The sequence below is a fragment of the Dermacentor silvarum genome, chromosome 11 (assembly GCF_013339745.2).
Source record: "Dermacentor silvarum isolate Dsil-2018 chromosome 11, BIME_Dsil_1.4, whole genome shotgun sequence".
In the NCBI taxonomy this organism is placed as follows: Eukaryota; Metazoa; Arthropoda; class Arachnida; order Ixodida; family Ixodidae; genus Dermacentor; species Dermacentor silvarum.
The window spans coordinates 104,684,670-104,707,089 of record NC_051164.1 but is presented as its reverse complement, the minus strand read 5'-3'; the positions used below and the strand labels follow the sequence as shown (position 1 = coordinate 104,707,089).

At 45.8% G+C, this 22,420-nt stretch overlaps 1 protein-coding gene across 1 annotated transcript in view; it reads left to right on the top strand.

Moving 5' to 3' along the window:
* Positions 1-18,655, top strand: part of LOC119433921 (uncharacterized) — a 42,197-nt gene extending 23,542 nt beyond the window's left edge. Inside the window, 14 exon segments of the mRNA XM_037701202.2 lie at positions 266-386; positions 1,869-2,088; positions 2,860-3,025; positions 3,027-3,152; positions 3,821-3,856; positions 3,858-4,037; positions 5,910-6,035; positions 6,037-6,171; positions 9,018-9,155; positions 11,936-12,172; positions 12,900-13,194; positions 14,303-14,460; positions 16,219-16,455; positions 17,611-18,655. Of these exon segments, the coding sequence (XP_037557130.1) occupies positions 266-386; positions 1,869-2,088; positions 2,860-3,025; positions 3,027-3,152; positions 3,821-3,856; positions 3,858-4,037; positions 5,910-6,035; positions 6,037-6,171; positions 9,018-9,155; positions 11,936-12,172; positions 12,900-13,194; positions 14,303-14,460; positions 16,219-16,455; positions 17,611-17,769 (2,334 nt within the window). The 3' untranslated portion in view covers positions 17,770-18,655.
* Positions 18,656-22,420: the final 3,765 nt, after the last annotated feature.

Below are 22,420 nucleotides of genomic sequence, written 5' to 3'. Positions count from 1 at the left end.
TTAACATATTTCACCAAACAGAGCGAAAGTTCTCTGAAGTGGTGTTGAGTGCTGGTAAAACTGTTACTTCCGAAAAAAAAAAGACAGCCGATATTCCCGTTATGGATTCTTACGGTCTAACGGACAGTGTACCTTGTGTACGATGTTATCATTCGCGGTATTTGTACTGTCGCGAAGAGTTGTGCGAAACGAGCTAGCTCAAAAATACTTCACAATTAAGACAACGCGTCTATAATAGCTGTATATTTTTTTTCGTCTGTTGCAGCTTCCCATCGCCGACCGCGAATACGAGCCAGCGTACGCACGGCTCAACCTTCAAATCTTTGGTCACTCCGTGAAGCTGATTCAGTTCGACGAATCAGCGCTCGCGGCAGTCCAGTCTAACGGTAAGGAACGCACGCAGTCGGGATGAGCCCTTTCTTTACGCGTACGGACTAGCTAATGCCATTGGCCCGAATGTCTTTAGATGCCTCGAACATGATTGTCTAGGGCAGGGGAGCGGCGTGGTGCGCAGTCCACCTGCGCCATCCTCTTGAGGTCATTTGCTAGTGAGCGAACTTAAGCCGAATTCGACGAATCGATTTTCCGAATTCGCCATTAGTGTTGTCGGAGCGGAAGCCTAGTGAATAGCATCACTGACTTGCGCGCACGATGGTGACAGCTGTTATTAGCAATAAGCATGTGACGTGATAAGGGAGAGTTTCGATACCAGAATACCATAGGCAAATGTGGCGCGAGCCAGCATGGAATGACGGGAAGCGGGTACATAACATTCACCCGAACAAGCAGAGAATCCTGGAGTGTCGGTTTATACAATCGACACACTGGAAGTCGATCAAGGCGCCATTGAAGTTCCTACGTTTGAATAACAGCTTCAATTATCTAGAATATGATGCGGCTGTGTTGCCCGTCCTCTCCATTTTTTTTTTAATCGCGCATTTGCTTCATTTCTTCGCTATTCTTTCATATTATTTTACGTTCGCCATCGCTTCTCCCCCAAGTGTAGTGCAGCAAGCCGAAGGACTAATTTTAGTTAAACTTCACGCCTTTACTATTTCATTTATCTCCCAAATGAACTGATGCACTTGTGAACTTCAAACAGCCTTGCAAATTCTTAAGCCAGCCTGTGTGTCTTTTTTTTTTCTGGGGGGGGGGGGGGGGGATAATTCGACTGATTCAGCCACGAATACATTGCTGTGGCGAACGCGCAGTCACAAATTACAGCCGAGCACCAAGTTATGTGTGCGACGTGCGCCACCCATTCTGTCTATTCTAAGCTGCGCGCTCAGTTTGCTAATGAATTAGGCGCTTTCAACAAAAAGCACGTACTTCTTGGCTGACTTCCAGCAATTTTCGCGAACAAACTGAAGGCTTAGTCAGTATATGCACCCAAAAGTCATCATAGTTTAGCTTTTTTATACGCCACATTTCATACGAGTTGGTTCGGCTGTTGATTAACGGGAAGATTTATGTTTTACATCGATAGTAATAAGGAACTCTTGAGTTTACCTCCGTTTGAAGGAAGTGCAAGTGGCCATGTTGGTAATCCCATGATCGTGAAATTTTATCATTGCGTGCTTCTGTTACTTGTCTTATCAGTGGATCCGCGTGTTCTTTCAGTTTTTCCATAGCCCTGACTTTCTATGCGTGCGCATATGCCTCTTGGCCAATGTATCTACGTAGTTACATCACCTATCACTAAACTGTTGGAAGTCATCGCTTCGTCCCGTCTCGTTATTTTCGTGTCGTTCACCTTGTGTACGAGCTATCTTCGGTCTGTGTGAAGTTTCCACTTAAAGTAACTTCTCGCGAGTACAGTTACGTAACAAGTACCTGTAGTGGCCTGAGTTATAAATTCGCCATCGCAGAACCTCCGGCGGCTGCGCTGGCTCACGTGCTTGGAGAGGAGGTACACTCGAAGCACTTCCACCTCGTCGAAGACCTCATAGTACTCGTGCCCACTGAAGTTGGCATCCCCACATACTTTGACATCAAGACGGCTGAGTTCACCTACGGGAACCGGGCCAAGCTGGACTTTGAGCACACCGAAGACGGCAAGTTTGTGGTGGACTTCAAAAGGCACTTTGTGTAAGCAGTGTCCTTAAATGCACTTTCCGGTGTTGTCCTTGAGCCAATCACTCCTCACGCGTCTGAATTCAAATAACAAGGAGCGGTTACGTGGTTTTATAAGCTGCAGGATGTCATAAGGGGCCGAAGCAAACCAAGAATATGCTCGTTTTCTCGTGGGCATGCAGCACAAGAAAGAATGTAATTGAACAAACTCACGTTACCAAAACCAGAATCCACGTGTGATATCTACATTGATTACTACATAATGTAGCCATTCTGAAAGAAACATCTTAAATGCCTATGAGTAGACCTAGCCTCTCTTGACGTTCCGCTTCCCCCCTTTTCCCGTGGTACACACCCGTTAACTTATGACATAAAACTGCCATTTTTGTTGTAAAGCGAGCCGCACATCTACCTCATCTCTGTCTAGTCAAATTGTTCTTTGGTATCATTGCTTTCAGTACTCGTAAGAGTGACAGTTGTTAGGAAAGTAATGTGTCTTCCTTCTCACGCGAAGCCTGATTGATCTTTTTTGTGGCCTCGGGGCCGATGTAATCAGCCCAAACTATGCGTCCAAACTGATTTGCACGCGCCGCCAGATTCGGGAGGCTATGCTCGACCTTGTCCAATTTCTTACGTTATTATTTTCTTTACTTGCGCAGTTTTCAACATTGCGTTGACTTTTTTTAGTATCTGACCTGTTCGTGTCTCCGCAACACTTGCTTTATTCAAGGCGCATCACATGCTGTTTTTTTTTTTTTTTTTTTTTTTTGCCCCCAACTTTGACAGGCACGAGACCCGGTCGTACAAGATGCTTGGCATCGCGCTCACCTTCAACCGGACGTCACTGGGCTCGGGCTACGATTCGCGCCAGCTGTTCTCGTTACCCCTGGAGCTGCAGGTGACACTGGACCCGGTCCACCACAAGCTGAGCGTCAAGCGACCCGTGACGCCAGCCTGTCGACTTGTTCAGCTACCACTTCGTGCCGTTCACGTTCCAGCTTCCGTACGATAGAAGCTCCATCGAGGAGCCCAAGGCGCTGCCCGGATTTTCTCTTCACAACGCCGAAGATCTCTACTTGGTTCGTTACGACCTGCTAGTTCAAGTATCACTGAACGCTCGACTAGATTAGGTGGAAAGGGCTTATTATGAACACACGAACAGATTTAGTACAGACTTCTAGAAACCTTTTGAACTCAAATTTGAAGCGCAACCTCATAGTTTATACTAAGAGTCTGCAATTTTGCATAAAATTTTGCGTAGCATCAGATTCTAGAAAAAGAAATTTATGTGACTAAGATCTGCCCTGATTTTAAAGCCACCAGGCAGCTATTCCCCAGGCAAAACAGAAAAATAATTTTACGCAAATGGTAGTAAGGAAATATGTTTTCCGGGTATTTTCCGATGCTTCGTCGAAGTTTATGTAGCTTCCAGGATGATTTAATGTTGTGCTTCTCTTTGCGCTCGTAAGAAAAGATAGAAGCCTGCCTGGCTACAACGACCGTGAGAAAGGCAAAAACACTTTAACGAGCCTGAGGTACCAGCGAGGACGTGTTTGGTATCCGAAGCGCGCGCAGACGCTACAGCGCTATCTTGATCGAAAGCCTTCACTACTCCTGTCAGCCAGGAAATAACTATAAAATGTCGGTAGCATAACGTGAGGCTCTAAAAAGCAAATTACATTTGTGTTTCTGCTGAAGAACAGTTCAACACCACATGCTTAAAGTTCTTGTTATCTCTTCGACGCAGTTCGACAGGACATACCTGAACGGCTCGCTGGGAGTAGTCCGTAAATTTCCAGGGATACGCGCTCAAGAGGGATCTCAGGGCAAACCTGCGAGAGTTCTTTCACGGTATGGACCTCCGCGAGAAGATTGAATACCTTGTCGTCAACCCACGCTGGAGTCCGCGAGCTTTCCGCATGCAAGTCCTTCCAGCTGAGCACGACCCGCTGAGTTTGGTGAGTGCGTACAACCAAATGTGCAAATAACAATGAGCTTTTTACACACATTTTAGTTCCTGTCGCTTCCAACTAGTCCTAAGCCTTTTAGTTTCTGAGCCCTGACAGACTGACTGATTTATTTATTACGGATCGGAAATGTCGGCAACATGCAATTTATGTCACCGGCTTCTCCACAACTTTAAATTGTTAAATAAATGTAGGGTGATTATTGGTTAAGTGATACATTTCAGTTATGTAGCAGTTCCCAGCCAAACGCATGACAGTCGCTTGCAGTTTAAATAATAAATACATAAACAAATAGCACAAGGCCTAACTTCTATCTAATTCTCGTAGTATATGGCGTGTGAACATGTAGAAAACCGTCATCTACATCAACGCCCTCGCTGATAGTTGATCATTGAGCAAATCAGTTTATTGTTGACCTGCTCTGCTTATTACAGGCGGGTTTGGGCGTGTCTCTTTCAGCAAGTAAAAGGGTTTTTTTTTTTTGTTTTTTGGCTGTACATAAAGTGGCTCGACGTCACTCAGTCTTTGGTGTGCGCCTTCTCATCTTCTTATATTTCGCCCTGCGCGCACTCCTATTACTCTGACCATGGCTCCTCAACCGGCTAGCCCGGCGATCGCCAGTTCTACTGCGAAATTGCGCAACAGCGTAGTAAGAGCAGAAGTCACTTGCCAGAACTCAGCGAAAGCTATGAAAATTTGATAACCGCTTCGTACACACAAGAAAAAAAAAACCACACACACTTTGCAAACTAGGAATGTTAAGCCAGAGTGATAAATTACGCGTCTGTAATTCTAGAAACGTCAGTCTTACCGTGAATGGTTTTGGTAAACCAGAAAAGGCACAACGACAAAAGACAGATTCATGTTCCCGCCCTAGTTTCTCGTAAAGTTATGAGATTTGAAGGGCGTTTGCTGGAAACAAGTTAAACATTAAAAGAAAGGCTGATGGGTTTGGAGAGTCATCGCTGAACAAGACAGACGAAAACATGCGAGGATACTTTGGAATTCTTGTCGTCACAGTAACGTACCGCAACTCCGGTTCAGGCTTAAAATTGACGAAATGGCACCGTGGTCTTCGTTTTCGGCGCTAAGAAAAACCTTTCTTAAGCCCGCCCTTAGAAAGACTTCATCAAAAGGCACTGACTTAGTGTTGCTCTGGAATGGCACCTAAGGAATGCAGTGCGCGGATAGAACATGTACTGTATTTACTCGCATAATGCTGGCACTTTGTTCTCCCTGAAAACGGGTGTGAAGTACGATATATTTTTTTACGTGGATAAAATTTTCCGAGGGCACATTCCAGGTGTTAAATAGAAAAATAAAATGAAGTGGCTGTAAATCGGGGTTCTCAGGCCAGCCGCTAAGTTCAAGCAAAAAAAGAAAAAAAAATACTTCCAAATAGCAGTTACCTCAGAAAAAAAAATGTGGAAAGCTCAGCCACATGTGGTTTAGATTGGATTGTGTTGGGCGCGCACCGATAGTGTGCATGATGCTTACCAGATAGTGTTTTGCTGCCATGGTCTATCATCGCTGACTGGGGGTACTATTCCGGACATCAGCAAGTACCGCGATATTGTTAAATTATGCAATAGCGCCATCTTGAGCCAGAGACGCCGTGCAGCCCTTTGGGTCAATCAAAACTGACAGGATGGCGAGCTTGAAAACATGGCGGAACTGACTCATGTCGAAAATAGTACCCTGCAGCGGTTTCCGAGGGTGCGATAATTTTTCGAAGGGAAAAAATCTTTTTGATGACCAATATGAGGGGCGCGAGCATTACTCGAGAAAATGCGGTATAAACGCGCCGTATTTCGAATGCGCTTGAAAAATGGAAGATGTACTATTCAACTGTCATGTTGCAGGTAGGAGCTGGACCTTTCTCACCACTTGTACAAGCCAGAAGACACAGAGAGGCCGACAACGTTCGGCCTGGAAGACCTGCCCGCAGAAGGCTCGGAGCGTCCGTACACGCATGCGGTGCTGGGAAGCCTGGCCTTTCAGGGGCGGCAGCAGGGAGAGGAAACTCACCTGGGAACTTAGATACTCGTTCAGTAAGGACCTGCTCCGCCACAAGCTGCTATTTCACTACGACAGGCAGCCGTTCTCAGCGTCCGAGCATAACCACACCAAGGTGAATCATTTTATTTTTCAGCATCCTTTCTGTTGTGCTAAACAACGTACGAAGTTTGTGCTTGCTCATACGGTTGATAGCTTTCGCGGATATCATTTGCTGAGTACACTGAATGGCAGCAGCCGCGTAACCGCTTGTGATTAAAGAAAGGGCAGACCGTCAATCAGCGTCATTTTTGCGTCTCCCGATTAACGAGTCCAATTATCGAAAGATGCTTGCCGCTTCAGAAAGTCGTCATGTTGGATGTTAATTTGCGTAAAGCTGAAAATATTAAAGCGATATCTTTAAGGGCCCCGTTACGTGGAAAATCCGTCGTCGTCAGCGTTGGTGCGTTGACCGTGCGTTGGCTGTCAGCGAAAATTCTCTACCAATCACAGCGAAGCGCGCGCCGCGTTTCTACTAATCACAGAGCAGCGCGGGCTGTGGGCTCCGCTTGGTTCCTTGTAGCAACACCAGAAGTTGTAAGCTTGCCTTCGTTAAAGTCCCTATATAAGAAAAGTACCGCCATCCTTTGATAAACGCCGCTTCTCTCTCTCCTGTATCTCAGATTGGACGATGATAGCGCGCGCTTTTCACTTCTTTATATTTTCTTTTTTTCCGCCTCAGAGCCATGTTGAAAGTCCTCTGCGCAGCCGCAGTCGCCGGCGGCGGCGGCGGCGCGCGCCCGGCCTGAAAGCTTCAACGTGGACTTTCTAGGTGCGCCACCGTCGACTTGGCTTTCACAAGCAAAAAGTAAAGAAAGAAGCAAGCGCTTTAGGAGAGGAGGCGGTGGAGGAAAGAGTAGATGGCGGTACTTTTCTTATATAGGGACTTTAGCCTTCGTGCATAGCGTTTGCCGCAAGCGTTTCCCAGTAATAATAAGGTTCCATAAGCTGCAGTTGCCGGAAATGTGTGAAGCATTAGAATGCTATCGCGTTCTACTCTTAAAGGCGAAGCTTAAGCGTCTAAAGTTTTTTCCTTAAGTGATCGAGGAGACAGCTCCAGTATTGGAAGAAAAAAAAAAAAAACACTCTATGCAGAACTGGGCTGATGTGCCTATGTTATTGTAGTACATTTAATATAACCTGTAGGAGAACAAAAGTAGTTGCTTCTTTCATGTGGCAAAGTGGGGTCAGGGGCCGGAAACTCCCTATACCTCCCATGGGACGCTCGGTCCCATGCCGATACGCGGCGGCAGCGCTGCTGCCACTACCGGCGGCTGCCGGATATCCTATTGGACATAATTCACAAACAAAACAATGCCTCCATGACATCACTGATGAGGTTAGAAGGTAGAGGGAGAGGGCGCGCAGCCGGGAGGAGGAGGGTTGCTGCTGAAGCCCTCCTTTCCCACTTCGCATGCAAGCGGACTGTGTTCGTGCTGTCTTGCAGGTCCGCTGGCCGTGCGGCGACTTTGGCCTAATCGCGGAGCAGAACCCGCTGAAGTGTGTCGTGTATTAGAAGGCGCTTTCTTCCTACCAGGTTTACCTTGCAAGCTGCTATTCATTTTCTAAACCACTCGGGACATTGCTCGTACGCACCAGTGCCAAGCAATTATAATGAAGAATGTTTATATAGCGAGTCGTTGTCAATTACCAATATTCGCGGTTAATATATTACACTTCGTCATTTCGTGAAAGTAGTCGCTTTGAAAGTCCTAACTTGCGGTTACGTTTAGGGCTACACTTCAACTAGTCCACAGATATAGTGGGGGGTAGCATAAAAAAAATAACTTCCTGGCACCATCAATCGTTAATTTTGTTCGTGTGTATTGAAGTGCATCAACTAAAACTAGCCGATTTCTCAGCCAACCAAAACTCTACACAAGTAAACTTTGAACGCTTTTGTTTTTATTCACACATTCGGTACTGAAAAAGACTGCACCTCCACGCAGTGCGAAAGTGACAATGTGACAGAAGCAATTTTCAGTCACAACGGAAATTCGTACATAATGAGTGAAAATAGATTCCAGAAGATCCAAACCAATGCGAAAATTATTAACCACCACGGCTGCGTCTTTCTTTTTCTTTTTTTTTAACCTTGGCTGTGCATGTCGACAAAGAGTGAACAAAATGTATAGCCCAAAAACAGCGCACTCAAGCCTTCATTACAAGTATTTCACCGGCAACAGATGGGCTGCCGTCATGACGAATGAGTCGAGCGACACTGCCTTTATGTCAGTTCCACTCAGGCTTGCACAGAACTGGTTTACTCATGCAAAATGAATACCTGCTCGGAAAATAGAGTGAAATACTTGTGCTTACCTGTGGTCATTAGGAAACCTGAAAAACTTTCGCAGAACTGGAATTCCCGGCGTTCGAACACCACAGAGCCGCGCAACACATGTGATGCCCCGATTTAGCCATCTTCGTCTAATGCTTGGTCGACCTGGTTTCCTGCCTCTTCCGTTCGTTGCACGCCTGATCAAGCTTCTCTTTCTTATCTTTCCCATCTTCACACTTGGGACGACAACCGAAGCACACGACCAAGCGCGATCTGACTTGTGATATCGCTGAGCGAGTGGCAAGGGTGAGCGGAGGCAAGCTCGACGGACACACGATGGCGACCACTTTCCGCGCTTCGCCCGATATAAAATTCACAAAAGAGAAATAAGAAAAATAACTTAGGATGTCCGGCAACCGCTAGGAGCGCGCATGTTCCTTGAAACCGAAACTAGCTTTACTTTCCGGGGCTTGGTTTGGTGGTATAAATTCGGCTTCATCTCACGTGCGTTTCTTCCTCAGCAGAGTGACAACCTCTTTCACGAGTTTGAAAAGCAATGCTGTGACACTTGTCAACTCTCGACACTCACTTTACACGGATGACCAAGCAAGTTAACACTGCGTTTTCCTTCGCTACGCTTCCAGATATGCCTCGAAGCTTCCGCCAAGTTCCCGAAGCCAGATCACACGAAGCTGGGTGAAATTGCTGCTTTCCACCAAGGAAAAGAGATACAAGCATTCATGAAGGTCTACTACGGCAGCAACTGCCACGACGACTCTGTGGTGAGAAATAAGTTAGAGCTAACTAGACGGAAATTTGACTTGCCTACACAATGTCAGATGCCTGAGGCAATGTACTAGCCTACGGAAAAAGATTCCTTCAGACAACAGCGCAACCCTCTAAGTGGCTCGCAGCACACTATGTAAACATCGTGTATGGAGCATCATGTCGTGTACAAGTTGTAAACCTCGTTTTCATACATGTGAAGAGCATTATTGTTTGAAGACAGTTGCTGGCGTCCTTTTTTTTTGCTAGTTTAAATGGACGCACGCACACTAAAGTCAAATTAAAAGTAGGATCAAATTACAATTTATTCTGCTGATTTCAGCTGAGTGATTAAGTTATTTGTGACCGCTACGGCTGAGCTAAGGGTGGTGTTCAGACATCCATCATGCTGAAAGCTTTGATGAAGTTCGTAACTAAGTAGCGAAACGCAGTAGTTATTATACACATTGCGTTATGCCCGAAAGATCTCGAAAATAGCACCACATTTTCCCCCTTATAGACAGCGTGCGGACGAGGGCCATTCATTATGAACACTTGTTGATTTCATGTGCTCTGAATAGTCGGTTCAAAAATGCCGCTTCATCGTCGAATGATATGTTATGCGAAGCTCTAGATCTATCCAATAATCACTCACAATTTGGAGCATACCAGAATGAATATCTCTGTGCGCACAATGGGGACATATTGCCTCCCTTAGCCGCCCTCCGCTACACTGCCCGCTGTTGCCTTCCATAGTGGGACCAGAAACCCGTTCTTCAGCTACGCATCACATGATCCAAGCGGCCGTGGATGGTTCCGGCCACCTTAATAAAAATTCTATCGTGAATGGTTCGTTTTAACGCGATAGCGTTAAGGGCCCCGTGTCGCAGAAAATCCGGCGTCGGCGTCGTTGTCGGCGTTAAGCATCGTCGTCTGGCGAAAACAATCATGCCGAACCACATCATCCCGAAGCACCCCGACCGGGCGGGCCCTTGGCGTGGCGCAAGGCGCTAGTGAGCAAAAATTGAATTTCTCAAAGTAAAATCCGTCAGGAAAATCGTAAAGTACGACTTAACCACAACCTGCAGACGCGATAGCGTCGGATTGTAATTTGAATATACGAGAAAAAGCCTGATAAGTAGCCAGGGATCTTTAAGTGCAATCACGTTCCACTCTCAAAGGCGAAGATTAAGCGTCCTCCAATTCTGATGGTGTTTCGCTGTACCTTGGTTCTAGGCAACATTGAGGGGAATGTTGAAAACCGAGCCTTTCCAAATTTTGATCGGGCCCCATGTCGCTGAAAATACGGTGTCGGTGTCGGCGTCAACGGCGTCCAATAACACTATCGCGTTCCAGCGAAGCTTAAGCGTGCTCCAAGTTTTTTCACATTAAGTGCGAAATACACTGAGCGCAGAACACAAATCTTAAAGGCAAGTCGGCTGCTGACAACTTACGTGATGTTGTCACTAGAGACCATAACATTAGGCAAAATGCCTAATTTCTCGTAACGTGCTTACCGGGCTTATTTACCATTTAAGCAGGAGCTATAGGTCTAGAAACATCTTATTGGCAGGTTTATTTCCGTCTTCTGCCGAAGCCACGCTTCAGTGATAATATTATAGCGCGCTGTGCAACTTGGCCGAAGGCAACCAACTATTTCCCTGCTGTAATGCCCTTTGGGTGAGTGTAGGTACATAAATAAATAGATTACCACAAGCACTAAGCTGGTGTAAATGCTCTTATAAGCAGCTTTGCAGCAGACAAGAACAGCGCTGTAAGAAGCGTTCAAACTGCTCTTCGTGACGGTGCATTTGAAAGTGATAGCGTACTTGTGCGCTATCACCTGATATCGGCTAAAAACGGCTACACGTTTTTAGCCGATATCATCGACAAACTTGAATGCTCGGGCACAACTTAGACACGGAATGTGGAGCTCATATTGGACGTTTAAGAAAGGTTCGCCACTATCCCAATGGGCATGTTGCTGATGTAGTTAGTTTACAACTTCAATCTGTCTCGGACAAAATCCAGGGTTCTCGGTTCTGAAAGAACTGTCAGAGGTTCTGACCAGCGAGCATTCTAAAATTTTCAGAAGGCAGTGGATCCTCGAATGCTTCTATTTTTTTAAAGATGTGCCGCTAACTTCGGTGGACTATGAACGTTTCTTATCTCCGTAGAAACCAATATTCATTGAAAAAAAAAAAAGAAAAAGCACTACACGATAACCGCAAATCTTGAGATGGTGCTTAATTGTTTGTCACTGCTATCACAACTTTTTTTCATTGTGTCTAGTGATGCGAGATGTCACATAAATCTTTTGTAACCTACGCAAAATACCTCATTCCATTTTCCTGAGAAAGAAAATGAAGTTCACAATACAGGTGTTAAGTGGGCTGTTTTATTTAGAAAATAATTATTTACCCACAGATGCACAGTAGAAATTGCAATAACTGAGCACACAAATGCCTAAATGACAGTATTTAGCACATAAATGACACCTGTAGGGCTTCTTAAAAGTGTCTAAAATGGCGTTCTTTCGGGCCCAAACATCCGGTCTCTAATTATAACGGAACGCACCGCTCTACTGCGCTAAGTCATCTAATATAAAGCTTCAGAACGCCATCAGGTGACAACAGTAGCGCCGTAACAAGGGCACAAGACTGAATGGTAATGCAAGCTCATTATTGTTTTTTTTTTTAATTTCTTCGGGGGATGCTAAATAAAGCACGATGACAAATCAACATTTGTTACCTATCTCAAACTATCGCTTCTTTGACCGCCTCTCTCTCCCTTCCAGATTTATTTCAACGGCAAGTACACGCACACTGACGAAGACGCCAAGGATATACAAGCCAATGCAGCCGGTGCTCCACTTGCTTCCAAGCGAGTCAGCAGTTTGCGACAACTGTACGCTAAATGCTTAAAAGACAAAGAGCACGGGATTCCTCTGAGCCATCACTGCATCTACTACCTGTACCGAAGCAGCCGTCTCGGAAAACTGGTCCTTGACGTACAATACAAGAACCCAAAGTCAGTGAGTATAGTTTATTGAGTTACGTGTTGCTGAGCATCTTGCCTGCGGCAGCAGTCTTCACAGCATGCACGATATTCACAAATCGCCTGAGGTCGTCAGTTAGGGAACGTGCCTTTTTAGCTTTGTTTCTGTGGAGCATTGTTTCTAAAGTCGCAAACACGTCATCTGACTGCACAGACCCACATGAGTCAGTTACACCAACATATTTGCGAAATTTGTGGGATAGTATAATTAAATGGCTAAAGAAAGCTGGGGCAATAAGTCCTATTTAGAAAAAACGGGAAATGTTTGTACCCTTACAAAGTTGTTTTGTAGCAGCAAATTACGAGAAGGTCATTCGTTCCTTAACCTTATATTTTGTGTAAGGGCTCACTGAACCAATGGTAAAATATAAGCTTAATTAGCAATCAGATGCAAGAAGGGTGATCACCGAAGTAAATTAAAAAACGACTAGTGCGGACACAAAAAATTAACTGTTTGCAAGGAAACGCCACTCGATAAAATGTTACTTTGAAGAACTTCTCAGCTTACTTAACAGGTACGATAGATAGGCATAAATCTTCTGCCGTACTTTAGATAGAAAGTACAATAAAAGTACTCACATATAGGATGCTCAGGTATTTATGTTCTACTCCATTGAACTTCCTTTATAGAGGAGGCAGTGTAAGTTCCTTTTAGTTCGTTATAGCAAAGTCTCACTCTACTCAAAAACTGCTTCGCCATGCAGCTACTTCCGACCCCGCTGTGGCGTTCCCTGGCGTACACCAGGTCTCACAAGGCTAACCCCGGCTTCCTGAGTGTCGTATTCTCGCATATGACCGGCCCGTCTGGCGAGCTGCACGTCGAGTCCCAGGTGCCGGCCTCGGCCAAGAAACCACACGCCGACGTAGTGGTCACCGACCAGAGTGGCCACTCGCACCACTACGACCACGTGCCCATGAGGACACACCTGCTGGAGCCGCGAGTGTTCTTCGCCTTCCGATACACCAACCTGGCCGAGTACTCTGCTTACTACAGGCACAGTGAGTAGTGGTTTTCAATACGTCGGCCGATGCCTACACCAAAGTCTTCGGTTTGCATAGCGCAGACGGAACGGCCACAAAAAGAAGGACAAGGCGACGCGCAAAGCGCGCTTTGTGTGTCGTCTTTCTTTTTGTGGTCGTTCCGTCTGCGCTATACGACCCGAATTTCTACTACACCATAACGTTTAGTGCGTTTAGAGTGACCTCCGAGATCTGACTGGAAGCCGCTGTCATCTTGGAGGCCACGAAACTGAATGAGCTTGTCATCGCCCAAATTTCGCCTACCGCCGAACTTGGCGGAGTATCCGCCTTACTACAGGCACCGAGATCGAGTTTTAGTACGTTAATTAGCTCACTCCTAGATCACGTGGTCGCGGAAAAAGAGCGCCATGTGTGCGGCACCACCACGTGAAAGCGAACGCGCTAGCGCCCACAACCTAGTGGCCGCACTGACCTGCCACTCTCCGCTAGCATTGCCGTCATGGTTGTCCATGTAGAAGACACCGTGGCAGATGACGGCAGAAGACGCGTAATGCCAAGTGAATTAAATCTTGGGTCAGCCGCTTCCGAATACATATATGTATGCGCCGAGCAACAACAAGTCAGAGCAGAATACCCGGTAAATACTAAATATGGGGCAGCGCTAAACACGCTACACTGAAAGGAGAGACGACAAAATAAGCCACTGATGTTTCAGTGAAATGTTTCGTGGTTCTTCTCTCTGCGGCTTATATGTTTGTGCAGCCGTTCCAATGTGCATCACAACAAAGTAGTGCAAGTACTGGTCTGATTACAAGAACTCGCTCACATCAACTCTTCTAACACAGTGGTACCTGTAGAAATATCATCGCTATCATGAGACTACATAAGTAAACTGGGAGAGGAAGGCCCTACTTAGACTGCGTCGCTCCAACCGATCACATGGTTGCAAATTTCCTAGAATTCCATCCAATCGCGTGCCAACGGTGATTGCGTTGGCTTGCACCTACACTACAGTTATTGTGCTCTAATTACACCACCCTTTATACCTTCTATTGTATGATTAGATCAACTTAAATAACCACTATTACCTGGTAAATAATCACGAGTGCTATTTGCTCCCACTCAGGGTACTGCGACGTTCAGGGCCACAGTGCAAGGACTTTTGACGGCGTCGTTGTTGACTTGCCCAAAACTGACTGCTACAAGGTGGTCGCACGAGACTGCTCTGTGAACAGGAGGTTCGTAGTCTTGGCAAAAGCCCTGCCAAATTCGGCATTCTCGAAGGTAAGGATTTTATTACATTGCAGTGAAGGAAAAGGATGTTTGGCACCGGGTGCCATGACATTGTTTCTAATTTACTTGCCGCTCTATACCACTTCTATTTTCTGTTTTGCATGTGAACAGACGCACTTCATGTGTTTATGATAGAGAAAGAAAAACAAAAGACAGGAGGCAAAAATCACGCAAGCATATATAGTCTGGCAAGAACCACGACACTCCGCTTTCTGAGCGCTGAATTATAACTGAAACATACAAATTGATGTAACGATGAAACAAAACTCAGCTGTTATTATCAAAATGGCCATGTTAAAACATTAGAATGAACTTACGAATGAATATTGTGATTGTGCACAAAAATGCTATAGGTTCGGTACAGTCACTATATGTTTTATTAATATTGCACGGGAGATGTCCATCGTATTCATAAACAGCGTTATTACAGGCACGCACTTCTCACTCGTTTCCGCCGAAGAAGACATTAATTCCCACAAACCGACGACGACACGTCCACTGTATAATAGCTCGAAACGCATGGCACGCAGTACAGCACGCCAACGCCATGGTTTTGAACGCCTGGCAACAAGGTGTCATCCTTGTAGGAAGCGTGCGTAAAACCAATAATCTAACACATTTATCATTGCTTACTCAATGTTGGTAATCTCGGCCCGAATTCCCAAAAGCTTCTTACGCACAGAATTGTTCCTAAGAAAGAATTTCAGCCAATCCGCATGCAAGACATATTATTACCTAAGGAGGCCGGCCAATGGCAAAGAGCACTTACGAAAGAAAGGCTTTGTGAATCTGGCCCCTGATTATTTGCCTGCCTTCATGACACAAAGTCTGCTACGTGGTCTCAGAGCTTACCCAACGCGGCTGCGCAACAGCATTGGTTTTCTCTTGCAGCGTAGGTCGTGCGTTCGAGTCCCGGAAGGCGAGGGCCCCACTGCAATAACAAGAGTGTGAAAAAAAAAAATTCACCGACGATTACAATAGCTAAACACACGCGCATTAATTTTGACTTCAACGTGCTTGCAAAGAGACCCAAGCAGACGTGATTAGCCTAGAGCCCGCTATACGAGTTTGGGGAACAAAAAATGAAGTGAAATGTCACTGGAACCAGCATCATCTTTACTGCAAAACTTTACAGCTGGTTGAACAAGCGATAAACCACTTCATGGATAGGACGCTCACCTATTTGTGTTTCACTTGAATGAAATTTCTCTGGAGCGGAAAGAATCGACTACCGAACGAAATACTTCAAAATCAATACTTCACACAAAAGATAACCAAAAGCTACAGTAAACACGTGGTACGACGTTGGTCATTTCCCGCAACACGCCGCGTTTTCTCTTTCAATGGCGCATCAAAAACGCCAGTTAGCAACATCAGACGTCCTGGTAACGATATCATGAAAATGCGAGGGCGTGAACGTAAGAGAAAAAAAAACATTATTTCTTCTTTTATTGGAATAAATAGTAAAGATTGCGCTAAATTAAGCGTCAATAAAGCACATAAATGTATAATTAGAACGAATTTGTATCTTGAGAGAATCTAATTAGTTCAGAGGATTAAGGCAAGATTCAAGACAAGGGCTAGCATAAAATGAGACTGGTATTTTCCATAGAAATCATCTCCCAATTCTGGCCGTAAATTCGCTCTCTTTCTCGGTGCAAATTTTTCAGATGGTCCTCATTTATATAAGCTTCATGATTCAGAAGGCTTCTCGTGGTTCTCACGAACCCTTTTATTGCGCCACACCAGGCTCTGAAGGTGTTCATACACAACACGGAAATTGAGCTCCTGCCAGCGGGCGACGCTGATCACGCCGTGGTGAAAGTTGACGGAGCTGCGGTGGCTGTCACCGTTGACGAGGCCTACGCACACACAGTCCAAGGCGCCGAACTCTTCACAGTCTCCAAGGCCCACGGCATGTACGAGATACTCTCGAAGTCCTACGGTCTTGACGTCTTCTTCAACGGCAAATTCCTCTTCGTTCAGGTGAGACTGCGCGTAATCGTGCTGGCACTGCTTTTGCAACAGCCACGCGTGAGTTTTACTAATGCGATAGCATTACATATCCCATGAGGCAGTAAAGCCGGCGTTGTCCGCAATTAACGATTGGCAGGAAAGATCATCATCAGCGTCTTGTATATTTGTATGTCAAGATCAAAGCTTAAACAAGTTACAGTAAGGTGACATAGTGGAGAAAAGTGAATTAAGGTGATGGGAAGTGAATAAAGGGGAATTAAAGGGGATGAAGGTACACTAAAGTAGATTAAGGTGGATTAAAGTGCATTAAGGTTGACTAAGGTGGATTAAGGTGATTTAGGGTAAATTAAGGTCGATTAGGGTGGGCAAAAGTGTATTAGGTGGATTAAAGTGAATTAAAGTGGATTAGGGTGGATTAATGCAGATTAAGGTGCGTAAAGGTCTCTTTCGCATTCAAATCACTTTTGCAATAGCAATTACGAAGACAGTCGAGGCACGTTCGCACCTTTACGCTGTCACAGCATCAAAGGCGCTCGCGCGATACACGCATGGATAGTTGGACGTTCTCCAGAGAGGCGCAGTGCGTTTGGATGCAAAAGGCCATGGTCTGCAAAAGGCCAAAAGTCCTACATCGTCAGTCCTTTGAGGAATGACGATGGCAGTGGAATGTTGTGAGCCGCTTGCATTGCACACACACTCGCTCGTCTGGCATGGGCACTCTTTGTCGTCAAGGGACACCATGCAGCCCCAAACGAGGCAGTATATCAAGTTGCCCGCAACATGCTTCGCATAAAATTGACTCCTGCAGTGTGGGACCTACATATTCTTATCCTTGTCCCTTATAACCACGTATCCTTGAGCGCCAGCTCGCAATTCCGTTGCGGAGCAAGTCTAACGAGTGAAATTGAAATCTGTAAGGTGCTTACGCTTAGCATGAGCACGCTCTGAGTATGTTTACGTCGGCCCTGAACGCGAAAATACGTTGATGCTGCTACGTTAGTGCTATAGCAGGACTGTATGTTTGTAAAGCTATAAATTTTTGGTATGCAGAGTCCGTATATTAAATACAAACCAGTGTTGTGCGCTTAGATTTAGTCCATAAAATGCAACAGTGTAATACCTTACCTGAGCGATAATGCCTTTTCTTTGTTCTCCAATTCATAGGTCGCTCCTTTCTACCGAGGCAAGCTCTGCGGATTGTGCGGCGACTACAACTACGACCGGCAACACGAACTCGTGGGCTCGAATCTTCATCTCCACAAGGACACCCTTAGCTTCGCTAAGAGCTACGTGGTCCCCTCAGGCGACTGCACTCCGCCCTGAACTCTTCCCGTTGAGCCCAAAGGTCACCGGTCAGCCCAGCCACAAGCAGGGGACATTTTAACGAGGCTTGATTCGCGTGTGACAACTGTTTTGCGACCGACTTGAAAATATCCATGAGCATTAGCAGCGCCACTTCATCGTGTTTTGAGTATTTCACGGTGAGTCAAGAAACCAAGGACTGTGCAATCATTCTCTGTTACCGTTTGTCAGTTAGTCCCTGAAGGTGTCGCTGCTGCCGTAGACGTCGCTGCCGAAGGTGTGAGTGAGAACGCAGATATCGCTGTCAGAGATATCTCGTCTCACGAAAGTCCCAGGACTGACCCTTGCCATGTCACAATAACGTTATTGCGCTCGTAGAAGATGCAGAAGACAGTATTGGTTAAATATTGCTAATGTGTCTGGTGGAGAGATACGGATTAGGTAAGGAGTGAAATGATCATAGATAAGGATGGAAAGGATTGAAAGGCTGAGAGATCTATATTATGACTGGAGAGTCACAAAAAGTAATCGAGGCTAACAAAATTTTTATTTTCTGATCCCTGGTGTTCTACGATGGGCACAAAGTCGGTTAACTTGTTGGAGAATCATATGATCTTTATTATTTCACATCATACTGACAACTTGGAGCAAACCTCACGAACTCCTAGCCTCGTAATCAACGCCAAATGACCCGCGAGTTCGCTACTACGGGCCAATTGAAGCATGCGAAGTTGTTTTTGCCCTGAGCAAAAGATATTCGCATGGTCCATATCTATGCGCAGAATTAGAAAGCTCCGCACATGATTCCAGTCAGAGGACAAGAATATTACGACAAATGGCGTGAAGTGAACGAATAAAGAATGGTCTTAAAAAGATATTTAAAAATGCGTCTTTCTTTTCCGCGCAGAACCCTTAAAAACCACGAGTTTTACACATGAACAATTATAGTCACTCTTACCGACATCTTCGAAGTCTGTCACTACAGCAGCCAGACTAGAGCATCACGGCGACAACGGAATAAGCGTAAGTGATGGTCGGGTACCGTGAAGAAACAGGCTCAATGATCACGGTTTGTTGATTATTTAATAAAATTTCACAGCTTAGTGCGCGAAGGATTTCACCAGTGAATAGGTTTACCCACGGTTAAATACCTTCGCGCATGAGAAAGCTAGTTGCTCAACGTGATTTACCGAATGCGAAAGGTAAAATAGTTATTCTTCTCTTTTTATAAATGTAACTATGTCAGTCTGAAACTTCCTTCATGGCAATCTGCAGGCATTATCGCTAAGTTTCTGTAATCGCGGCAGAATTTAACTGCCGGTAAAATGCTTTGTGAAAGCGGCCCCTCGATTCAAACCGGTATCTTTCCCAAACATCATCTACACAGAAAAGAGAACCTATTTTTGCATGTGCAACGCAATTGTGTCAGAACGTGTGCTGAAAAACTCGCAGCTCGCCGTTTTATAGAGGCGCTGGTTTTATCCACTATTCTTGCTAACGTACCCGAGACGTAAATACAACAACTTATGTTTTTAAATACAAAAAGCTTGGGCAAGAAGTCCCTTCTGGTTCTGCCTCAAATTAGATATCTTGTTTCCTTTTTTTCAGGCTGTCTGTGCATAAAAAGAGGGAGCAAATAATGAAATAGTTCACTGAGGTCAAACTGGAAACAGTGTGTTTCTTGATTGTGGTATCACAGGAACGTTAAGTAAAAAACAACGAAGAGTTGACACAAATCTGCGAAAAAGCTATTCATTGGGGAATTCTAAATGTGGGCTCGCCAATTCCGCAGGTGTCAAAATTTATGAAGCAAGAAAGCATAACTAGGCAGCCGTAACCGAGCGTTTGTATTGCTTATTTCGTACCCGAACAAAGTCAGCAATTATGACAAGGAGAAGGTCGCTAGGCGCGCTTTCGTCCAGTGTACAGAAGTGCGGTGCTGAGTTCGCAAACTTGGTAGATAGCTAGAGCCTCAACACAAGACAAGACAAGACAAGGCATACATACATACATACATACATACATACATACATACATACATACATACATACATACATACATACATACATACATACATACATACATACATGCATGCATGCATGCATGCATGCATGCATGCATGCATACATACATACATACATACATACATACATACATACATACATACATACATACATACATACATACATACATACATACATACATACATACATACATACATACATACGTATGTACGTACGTACGCACGCACGCAGGCACGCACGCACGCGCACGCGCGCACACACACACACACACACACACACACACACACACGTACATACATACATACATACATACATACATACATACATACATACATACATACATACATACATACATACATACATACATACATACATACATACATACATACATACATACATACATACATACATACATACATAGACACAAATAGACACAGTGGTACGGACGGACTGATAGATGGACCATCCAACTTTCGATCGTGTAAACTATACAGAGCTAGCTCGGTATGAGCAATCTTGAATTTGCCCAAGCGTTAATTTTATCGAGCACACATAACTTGAAAAATCAATAATACTTCAGTTGTCTTCGTATATATCGGTCATTTTTTTCTTTTTCTTTTATTTTCTTGCTTATTTCTGCTAGATTTTACATAATTTTTCAAAATCACCCGTGGCAGAAAGCACAGTGCTTTTTCCTAAACGGGACGGGATTACGCAAGCAAGGCAGATATTAATTGGATGAGAAAACAAAATAATCGGCTAATTAAACAAATTTTCACTAATTATGCCTTCAAGTAACTGCATTACGGTGCATGGAGCCCACGCCGCATTGCAGCCGGTCGCAAGGCATATCCACAATTAAAACCATTTCTGAGGATGACAGGACGAACGGATAGACAAGATCGACAGTCGGCTCGCCCACCTGATAGAAGCCAAGCAGTCCATCATAAAGGCGAGGTGGCAGAAGCAACGAACGAACCGAAGTCTAAGGAAGAAGATCGCCGAGCTCAACAGGCAGATCGAGGCTCAGTGCAAGGTGCTATGCACCCAACAATGGAACGAGGCCTGCAATGAAGCCGACGGACAGTTACACAAGGGCAAGACGTGGAACATGCTGCGGCACCTCCTCGACGAAACAAAGACCAAGGGCCACCAACACAACAACCTGGCCAGGATCCTACACAAGGCAATCTGCGAACACGGAGAGGACGAGATCAAGCGGAACTGGGACGCCAAGTACCTACCGACCACCCCCACGGAAAGACACCCCGGATTACCAAGGCAACGAGAACGAGACGCTAGATCGAGACATCGAGACATGGGAAGTCAGAGCTGCTCTGCAGGATCTCAATGGCAGGTCCGCCGCGGGTCCCGACCGAGTGACCAACAGAGCGCTCAAGAATCTCAACGAAGCGGCCATCGAAACGCTCACGAAATTCTACAACAAGTGCTGGCAAGATGGAAGGCTACCCAAGCAATGGAAAGCAGCCAAGACGATCCTCATCCCCAAGCCTGGCAGACCACCAAACATAGAGAACCTCAGGCCGATCTCGCTGACTTCGTGCGTGGGAAAGGTCCTCGAGCACGTTCTCATGAACAGGTGGCAGCGTTACCTGGAAGAATCGGAGCTCTACCCGAATTCCATCATAGGGTTTCGGAACAAGCTCGGGACGCAAGACGCCATGATCTTACTGAAGAACGAGATCATCGACGATATGACGGCCACCAAGGACAACAGAGCCATACTTGGGCTGGACCTGCAGAGCGCCTTCGATAAAGTGAGGCACTCGGCTATCCTGGCCCAAGTATCCAGGCTAAACATGGGCAGAAAGACATACGAGTACATCAAAGACTTCCTGACGGAACGGACCACCGAAATCTGCGCGGGAGACCTGCAGCTCGAAGAGAAGAGCAGCATCGGAACCCCGCAGGGCTCGGTGATCTCCCCGTTACTCTTCAACCTCGTGATGATCGGGGTGGGCAACCGGCTAGAAAGAGTAACGGGAGTCCGGCACACCATCTACGCCGACGACGTTACGCTATGGGTACCGGGAGGAAGCGACGGACACATCGAGACAACGCTGCAAGAAGCGGTCAACGCCATCGAGGAGCAGCTGGACGGGTCTGGACTCGTCTGCTCTCCGGCCAAGTCAGAGCTGCTGGTGATTCCACCGAAAGGAGCGGGCAGGAAAAGAAAGAATATGGAATTCAAGTACGAGCATCCCAAGATCACGATCAAGACGGCGGGAGGACAAGTAATACCGGAAGTCGTAAAGATTCGAGTGCTCGGGCTGCTCATCGAGCGAAATCGAGTAAACGGTGAAACGGTGAACAAGCTCGCGGGCAAAGCGGCCGCGGCAATGAGACTCATCAAGAGGGTGTCCAACAGAAGAGCGGGGATGAAGGAGGAGAGCCTGACTAGGCTCGTTCAATCCTTTGCAGTTAGCCACATAACGTACGTCGCCGCCTTCCACAACTGGAGGCCGAGTGATCGTAACAAGATAGACGCACCATACGCAAGGCGTATAAGGCGGCACTCGGTCTCCTCGGAAGGAGGCAGTGTTATACAGACAATTACAGACAGGGTCCCTGCTCACCCCGGTGCTAGCTAAGCACGTGTGTCCGAGTGTGTACACGAGTGACGTGTG